The sequence below is a fragment of the Nelumbo nucifera genome, chromosome 1 (assembly GCF_055504915.1).
Source record: "Nelumbo nucifera cultivar China Antique chromosome 1, China Antique-T2T, whole genome shotgun sequence".
Lineage (NCBI taxonomy): Eukaryota > Viridiplantae > Streptophyta > Magnoliopsida > Proteales > Nelumbonaceae > Nelumbo > Nelumbo nucifera.
Window position 1 is genome coordinate 91,254,660 of NC_142649.1, and position 9,663 is coordinate 91,264,322.

Here is a 9,663-nt window from a genome sequence, read left to right on the forward strand (position 1 = left end):
TTATGATACTGCACTAGGTGTCGGATTGGGCTGTCTTTGATATACCAATCAGTGAGATCCTTAGCAGGGTCAAAACCTGGGTATGTTGGGACAGTCTGAGAATTCATCTGAGTGGGTGATCATAGTGACAGGATCAACCCCTTTGTCGGACAAAGGTAATGATCGGGGATGCACTCTCTTTGATGGAAACCAAGACTACCGGCAGCCGATTTCAATCGTTGAGATTTGTTTTGCAAAATATATTTTATATGAGATATAAAAGTATATATATATATATTATGGTTTCCAAACGTTTGTAAAGGTTTTAATTCCCAAGATCTATGTGAGTAGAGAGTGGCAGTACCGTTCCTTGCAGCTGAGGGAGAAGTTCTCTCTTGTCGGGCAGTGTTTGATCATTATGGGCTGAGAGGTTAAGTGTAAGACCATTGAGTGTAAAACTTGATGGGCTAATCTTACATTTGCCCAAAGTCCCTAGGTGTTACAAGGTGGCTTGGCCCAGGGACCACTTAGGGTAAGTGTTGGGTCCATAGAACCCATGTGATGGGTTTTAGGGGGTGCACTGTCCATAACAGTGCATTCAGCCAGGCCTTGTAACAATAGCTGGGCTGAACCCTTGTGGCTGATGTGTAGATCAATGTTTGGGTCCCACGCCATACAAGGAAGCCCAACTGGGCAACAATTTGGAAGGCTAAGTGAGCACATAACCTTATTGGGCCTAAAGCCCATTTCGAACAGAGCTGATTTGATCAGTTAAATAAGGGGCGAGTTTTGAGATTGGATTGAGCCTTAACCCTATCCACTCAGAGAGTCCAGATCTAAATGTGATTTAGATCTAGAAACCTCCTAATGAGATTAGGAGAAGGCTGATCCATTCTGCAGATAAGATAAGGGTTAACCCTTATCACTTAAAGGGAATTCTGATCCAAATATGATTTGGATCAGCAACTCCTAATGGGATTAGAAGCTGATCCCTTTAAGGATATAAAAGGAGGAAGGGGCGTCAGCCTTTAGAAGACACATATTCACATCCTCTTCAAAGCTGAAATCACAGAAGAAAGAATCTAACAACCATACAAAATTCTTTCTTGCCGCCTCACCTGTCAGTTAGATCTCTAGTTAAGTGGGAGAAATCAAGATTGGATCTTGATATCAGTTTCTTGTGAAGGGACTGATAGAAAGCTATGCTCACGTGCCATCCTGCTGATTCGTGCAAAGGATCAGGTTCCTGGGAAGAACATTGCTGATTCTGCTCTATCCTGCACTGTGCCATCTTCAGTGGGAGCAGTCTTTGGTTCCTTCATTCGGCATGAACACCTCTATTAGGAGATACTATTTCTCCGTATCAGGTATATCCCTCTCCTACTACTTTGGTTTAGATCTGGTTCAGTTCTTGGTTCAAGATTGATCCTTGAAAAATACGATTTTTCTAAAATAAGGGAATACGATTCCCAGTAGGATGGAGAGAAATTTTTGAAATTCGCCCCTTCTATTCCACAAGATTCGGGCGTCCATACGATGGATATCTCATCCCTTCAGAATATACCTTAGATATGAGATTTAATGAGAGATAATAGGAAAATGGTTTTACTTGCAAATTCCAATTGGTTTTAAATTTTACATTCCATTTCCATCATTAATAAAAACATTTCTTATTTGTCATCAATGTTTTTAACCTGTTGTTGACTTCGGTGATTGAACCATTCAAACCATCACTCGACCTTTATTTTGGGTTTGGTTTTGTTGAAACTCTCCCTTTAAGCCTTTTAGTTAAAAGTTGTATAACCTGGGCGGTTCAACCATTGACCCATTTGACCTAGTAAGCAAGTCATAGGTTGCACACTTTAATTATGTGCAAACTTTTGGAAGTCATAACTTTGCACCCCGATGTTCGATTGGAGCTATCCTTTTTTTTTATTATTTTGAGTAACTTTTCAAGATCTATATGTCTCAAGGGCCTTAGGCGCCTTTCATTGCTATTTTTGCGAAAAAAAACTTCTTTTTTGGCCCAAAATTGTAATTTTTAATATTTTTTTATAAATAAAAAATTAAAAAACATAAATAAATGTAACATAATACATATAATATATGTAAAACATAATTATACTATTTATTGATAAAATATGTATTCTTACACACACACACATAGTGTGGAGTCTGTTGACATAGAGCAGTTTGACTAGTTTGACCTTAATAGTCGAATCATTGACCTATGACTTGAAGGCAAAAATGGTTGGCCTCCAGGTCAGTTTTTAAAACGTTGTTTATCATACTTATTATTGTTTAATATGTCAAATATATGATGTTAAAAATGTTCTCAATTATTTTTAATTCTTGTATTTTTTTCATTTTATTATTTAATTGTGGCAACATGGATTGGCTCATTTGACCCAAATGGTTTAACTTTTTACCACCACGTAGATGAAAATACTATTTTTTAGGTAGATTTTAAAAATATAAGTTTTTATGTTATTGAAATTATTAATTTATTATGTATGGATTTAATTATAGAATTTAATGTGAGAGAATTGAATGTATTGAATATCCTAAAATTATCTCTTTTTAACTCATTTAATATCAATAACCAAATACTCTATTTGCCCTCATTTTTTATCAATAAATTTAAATATAAAGGGGTAAATTTTGTCCTAAAAAAACTCCAAAAATATTTTTGAGGCTATTTGTACTTTTTAAAATAGTATAGATATAAAACATAAAATATATGTATAATGTATGTATACATACAATTAATAAAATATATGTATAAATTTATGTTAACACACACATAGATAAGACTTCAAATTATCTCCCCTGGCCACTAGAAAGGTTGAGGACTGAATTATCTTGAGTATTGTGGAGCTATTTATTGCCCTAAATCTAGTTTTGGAAATACTCAAAGTCTCAAACAACTGAAATTGTCAAAGGTGATGCACTACTGTTACTATAACCTTGATAGCTATATCATTAAATGTGTCGCATGACATGAAACCACACCCATTTCTACTAACCATGGTTTTCAAATCATCCTTTACTTGGATGGCCGGATCGGCTTGGAAACCGTCATGCAACCAGTTCCGTTTCACCTCTGAACCATAACTTTGTCAAAAAATCATTGACTTGGTCAATGATCTACTAACCCGGGTGATTAAATTGGCACCAGTTGAATTGTTGGCCATTTTTTATATATTTTTTTAATTGCAATAGACTGTCTGTTCAGACTGGATGGTCAAATTGCTGACCTGGAAAATGATGGCCAAAACAGTTCTGGTTCTGGGTCGGTTTTTAAAACATTGTGAGAGCATATTAGAAAGTAATTAGAACTCAGATGATCAGAATCGGAGGCCAGGAATTCTAGATATGATATGAATGGCCAACTTTTGAAAGTAATCGTTGTCAATGTTTTTTTGAAAGGAAGAAATCTCTTTGAAGCTTTTCTCTCTCCGAAAAAAAAAACAACACAAATAATGTTCCCTTTAGTTGTAAAGCCGTAATCTGTGGCAAAGATAAGGTTAGTGGTATGTATTTTACCCATGTCTCGGTAATGCAAAAGAAGAATTAATATGACCACTTTTATCACTTGATCCCATTTCCTGCTTTTAATCAATGAAACTTTTATCGTTAAAGGGGGGTTGTAACCTTTTATTGCAGTTGATCTGAAAATTCATTATCGAGGAGGAAAGGTTCTCTCAATTCTTCTCAATTCATCAAACACCAACGGACCTTCAGCAATTTCATGAGACAGTGGGTATATATTCCTGGACAAGGTGGACCTCCACGCCTTAAAGAGAAATCTTTCCAGAAATTTGTTATTGGAGTATAAATGGGTAGATCTTCCCGTGAAAAAAATAAAAGAAAATAGGAAAAAGGAAAGAAAGAATGTGATACCTGACATTTTATCCATCATGCTTACATCATCCTTTTCATGTCATCCTTGGATCATATAAGTGGAAGAGTTTCTGTAATCTTCAGAACCATAAGTGGTTCAAAGTTAATGAAAAATGAAGGTTGGTTTTCTCATATTCTTGGAAACCAATAAGCCTTATCTTGTAATGCTCTTGGTACAATCTATCTATGCAGGCATGGCCTTGTTCTCAAAGGCAGCAATTGATAAAGGAATGAACCCCTTCATTTTTGTTGCTTATAGGCAAGCCTTTGCTTCACTTGTATTGGGTCCATTTGCTTTCTTCCTAGAAAGGTTCCCAAGACTCACACCCTTTAATTCTAGTTCTTCAATCTTTCAGTCTTCAGATTGTCATTCTTATAGACTAATGGTTTAGTTAATTAATTATTTATTAATGTTGCTGATTGCCTCTAGGAAGAGGGCTCCTCCTATATCATACACTCTACTGTGGAAGGTCTTCTTGGTTGCTTTATGTGGGTAAGTTAGCTTATTTGTTTCTTTCTTTTGTGTCTAATATCATGAGATGGTGGTTCAGTTACTTGAGATAATTAAAAGCATTCAATAATAGTCTCAATATCCATATTGCAGGATCACATTGAGCTCCAATCTATATTATGTTGCACTTAACTACACCTCTGCAACATTTGCAGCAGCATCTTCTAATGTAATCCCTGCTATGACATTTATCATTGCTGCTTTACTGAGGTGAAACAGAAGAACATCATTTGTAATCTTTTTCCATGCTTAATAGAGTATTAGCTGATTAAAATATTATTCTTAATTTGTTCAAGTTAATTGCACCATTATTTTAATTTTAACTTTTCAGGATGGAAAGCATTTCTGTAAAGCATTTATATGGAGTGGCCAAGGTGTTTGGCTCTGTAGTATGTGTTTCAGGGGCTCTGGTTGTTGCTTTATACCAGGGTCCTCCCATGAAGTTTATGAATTGGTATCCATCGGTTCATAGAGAGGTTTCACGACCTTCTGCAAATAATCATAGTTCCAAAATGGACAGAATAAGAGGCTCTCTTCTAATGCTTTCGGCAAATGCAGTCTGGTCATTGTGGCTAATTTTGCAGGTTTTTTTTTTCTCTTTTATCTTTAACATCTCTCTCTCTCTCTCTCTCTATAGACAGAACAGCACTTCACATGACTTTTAACCAAGCCAGCCAAAAGCTCTCTCTCTCTTTCTCTCTCTCTCTCTCTCTATAGACAGAACAGCACTTCACATGACTTTTAACCAAGCCAGCCAAAAGCTCTCTCTCTCTCTCTCTCTCTCTCTCTCTCTACGTGATAGCACTTAGGTGGGCTGTGGTATCAGTGTCATTTGTACTGATCGAGGACCATAAATGAAGCCATAATTAAGATTGTTATTTCTTCTCTTTTCTTTTTGTTTTCTCTTTCTTTTCTTCCATTTCGATTTTGTTATTTACTCGTATTTATGTTTGCAGGTTCCCATTGTGAAGATATATCCAGCTAAACTTTGTCTTACTACGTTGCAATGCCTTTTTAGCTGCATTCAATCAACTATTCTGGCTGTAATCTTAGAGAGAAACCCATCTTCATGGAAGCTTGGATGGGATGTCAGCCTTCTCTCTGTTGCATACTGTGTAGGTTTCTTCAACCGTTTTACTCCATATATATTTTACATACAGGGACGTCGAATTTGCAATGTTTATGGTTTTACTCAGAGTATGAAAAGTTGTTTGTTCCTCCTTTGTGCATTTTTTACTTATAAAAGCGAGTAATGATAAGCTGGCTCTGTTTGAAGCATCCTTCAGCTCTCTCTACTCCCTCATATGGCAAAACATGTGGATGGGGCTGAGCTGCTGATGAAGAGCAAGAAGCACAAAAATAGGATTCATTCTAGCTCAAAATGGTCAAATTTGGTATTAGCAAGCATCAGATTTTCTTTCTCAAACTGCTTCTCTGCAAGCCAGCTCCATCTCTCGTGACCAGAAGAGGGATTTAAGAGAGGAAGTGGTTTTTGGTCTGTTGGTCTCCAGTTATGCCCGATAAAAGGGGGTCGAGGAAACGCCTCTAATCTTGCACTACTAACACCATACCAAGCCAACCAAACCAACCAAATCCCCAAAACTGAAAAAGACTAAACAAATTACCAACCAACGTTAACCGGGCCCCTCACCGACTTTACACAAGCAAAAGCTGAATCAACCCAACGAAACCGAGAACCACACCACTCAAGAAACAGGTCTTCCTCCACCTTTCTCTCTCTGCCCCTAGTTGGTTTTCATGATCTTGAGGCCTTAATCATCCACTTTGACCAAACAGTCCACTTAGGCCACGTTTGTTTGAGGTGGAAAATCGAACCGGGGTAAACTTTACACCCCGGTTCGATTTTACATGTATTTGGTAGAGGTGTTAATATTGCCTCCTGAATCAATGTAAAAGTCCATTCTCACCAATATTTACATTGAAAATCAATGAAAAGTTTACATCGATAAACTTTTCCTTCTTCTCTGTCCAATGGTCTCCTCTCTATTTGAAGAGTTGAAGAGAGCGTGAGAAGATCTCCTCTCCTCTGATTGTGAGAAGACCTCCTCCGTCCAATGGTCTCCTTCTGCATCCTTTGTTTTGAGAGAGATTTTGTTTAGTTTCTCCAAATGCTGCATTTCCCAGAAGGGAAAGAGCCTACCTTCAAATAAGAGCTCGTCGGCCGTTAACATCCTATCACCAGTGGAATTGCTAGAAAGAAACTCGAAATCTACATTGTGCACCAACACCTTTTCTCGTTCTGTGTCAAGCTTCTTTGGCGACTCTGAGCGTGGGTTTATGGAGATGAAATCATTGTCGTTCACTCGTGGACGGAGAAAGACATCCGCGGGCTCAATGTCGGCTCCATGGATTTTCAGAGCAGATCTCCTTCCAAATTGAGCCTAAGGCAAAGGGTTTGGGTTTCCTACACTAAGGTCGGCTCTAGCCTTTGTGTTTATTTATTTAATAGACCGAACTGCCTCACAATTATCTCCTGCAAACCTTCATCTCTAATCATTGGAACAAGCTTGGATCTTGGCCAATAACATATTGTTCTGTGCTTTAACATTGAGGTGTTCCTCCATGTCTTTCAGTTCATGAACCTTTCGGGCAAGCTCCCCCGCTATTATCTCCTTCTCCTTCCCCAAGCCTGAGAACATACGCTCCAGGCTCTTCCGTGCCGTCATGCCGCCAAGCTCTTCCGACCTCTCATGGCATTCGACTAATTTGACAGTTGGAGTCTTCGTCCCTGTGATAACTCCTAGGGCCTCTGATATCTTCTTCTCAGCAGGTTGGACCTATCGGCCTTGGACACTAGGGATTACGTTCTTGTCCTTGACTCCATCTTTGGCAGCAACACTGTCCTAGCAATTGCTACAGCTGAAATGTCTAATTCTCATCCATGAAGAAACATTTAATTTTGTAGGAAAAGTGAGAGCTTCACATTCTTTAGTGAGCTTTCTCTTCTAGTCCCTCTTGTTTCACAACACATTCAGGGGAACTCGACAGGCTAGCTACCTACCGGGACATAGATTGAGCAGATTGTCCATTGATGTGTCTCTTTGTCAAGAAACAAAAGGGGATTGAACGGATGTCTTAAATAAAATTGGTGAGGCTATAGCCAAACGTATCTTAATTCAATGTGCTTATTTTTGGAAACTCTTTGCTCATATGAGAGAGAGATGCATGTAGTTAATTTTTACATGTAGCCAGCAGTAATTAATTTTTCCAATTTTACTGAGTTCTTCATATTAAATGCTTGAGTTGAGATGTTCTGCAAGACTAACTGAATGCAACTGGTAGGGTGTAATTGTCACTGGGATCACGTATTGGTTGCAAGTTTGGTGCATAGAGAAGAAAGGGCCGGTTTTCGCATCAATCTTTACCCCGTTGGCACTGCTTATAACAGCTATCTTCTCAGCATTCCTGTGGAAGGAGACACTGCATTGGGGAAGGTCCATACTAGCTCCATGGTTCTATTTACTTAATTACACACAATACATAAAGGGAAATTAAGAAATTTTCCAAAACAAAATAGGCACTTATATTTATATACACTAGTATGTCTTAGGTCTCTTGTACTAAACTATGATTGGTAGGCTTTTTGCTAAGATTTATCTGTTGAGAACTTTATATGAAATATTTGTATTTGACGAAAGTCTATTTTCCTGGCAGTATTGGTGGAGCTATATTTCTAGTGGGGGGTCTCTACAGTGTCTTGTGGGGTAAGAAGAAAGAGGATGGTATATGTGAAAGGAATGAACAAAGACAAGAAGCCAAAGAGGAAAGCATGTTGGAGTGCATTACACATCAGTAAGTGATGACGGGAAGGATTGGTGCAAAGGACTTTATCTAGGGGATTCCAACATACAGGGAAAAAAAAAAAAAAACTTCTTTTACATACCTTCTTTTCTTTTAATGAGATTTGTTTTGCAATGCTTTACTGTATAAGTTGTTATCACCGTAGAAGTAAATTAAGAACATTGGGCTATTCGAATGGGTCTTTAATATGTAAAACAAGCACATATGGTTGGGGACTTCAGCAACATCAATCTTTCAATTCATACATATTACCAACCAACTAGCGATCAATGTTGAATTCAGTTGGCAAGCTCTCTTAAATATGTCCTAGTTCATATTCAGAATGATTCAAGGAGAAGCATACACTATTTTGATTCCCATGATAGTGTTTTTGTTTGAGTGGGTTTGCTGAGATCCCATTTATCTTGAAGATGCACTCACATACACGAATGCGATAGCTTTAAGCCTTGTGTGTCGAGAACCCAAGAGGAGTTCTAGTGCTAAGCATGATCCACAATATTGGTGAATGGTGATTTGAGATTTGACAAATTTTCCCCAAATCTTCCCCTTTTACACAATATGTTTTATTTTATGTTAAATCTTATTATTTAATATAAAATATAAAGGTTTTAAAGCTTTATTTTAACATGTAAATAAATATTTATGAATTGAAACGTGTCAATACATGTGTCAACACTTGATCAGTTAATTCAAATATGAGAATTGTCCTCCTAAGCAAGCCTTTAAAGGCTTCATTCTCATTCCCTAAGCAATGTGGGACTTGGAAAAACATTCAATGGTTGCATTAACTGTTAAACAGTTATGCCCTTAGCTCCGATCAGATTGATGTATCTTTTGACATTTATTGTAAATGAATAAAGTACATAATTGATTCATGTCATTGTGGTGTGTTTTTGTGTAATACCCTTAAACTGGACACTTATGAGATTCGTGTTAGCTTAGAATCTTCACAGCCATTAGATAGATCTGGGGAGATTTATCCTGCCAAGACTGACATTGATGTGCCGCCAAGTTGGTTGGGGTGGCTTGTCTTAGCTACTAGGGTGAGACCTGAGGTACATGCAGTGTAAGTTTTTTTGAAACCCCGAACTAGACCAAATTCCAGTATTGCCCTGGACCTTGGAGATAGATAGGCAAAACTGGAGTGTTACACCTGACCCCTAAACTCGATTATGGTACTGCACTAGGTGTCAGATTGAGCTGTCATTGATATGCTAATCAGTGAGATCCTTAGAGGGGGTCAAAACCTGGGTATGCTAGGGCAGTCTAAGAATTCACTTGAGTGGGTGACCATAGTGACAGAATCAGCCCCTTTGTTGGACAAAGTGAATGATCGGGTAATGCACTCTCTCTGATGGAAACCTAAACTACTGGCAGTTGATTTCAAACTTGTTGAAATTTGTTTTTGCAAAATATATTTATATAAAGATATACATATATATATATAT

General features: G+C 37.7%; 1 protein-coding gene across 1 annotated transcript; it reads left to right on the plus strand.

Annotated features, from left to right (window-relative positions):
* The first annotated feature begins 3,953 nt into the window (after nt 1–3,953).
* Nucleotides 3,954–8,386, plus strand: LOC104586268 (WAT1-related protein At1g43650-like). Its single transcript, XM_010243440.2, has 7 exons — nt 3,954–4,192; nt 4,313–4,375; nt 4,487–4,603; nt 4,725–4,977; nt 5,350–5,508; nt 7,697–7,848; nt 8,069–8,386. The coding sequence occupies exons 1-7, from the start codon at nt 3,996–3,998 to the stop codon at nt 8,208–8,210; spliced, it is 1,083 nt and encodes a 360-aa protein (XP_010241742.1). The 5' UTR covers nt 3,954–3,995; the 3' UTR covers nt 8,211–8,386.
* The last annotated feature ends 1,277 nt before the right edge of the window (nt 8,387–9,663 follow it).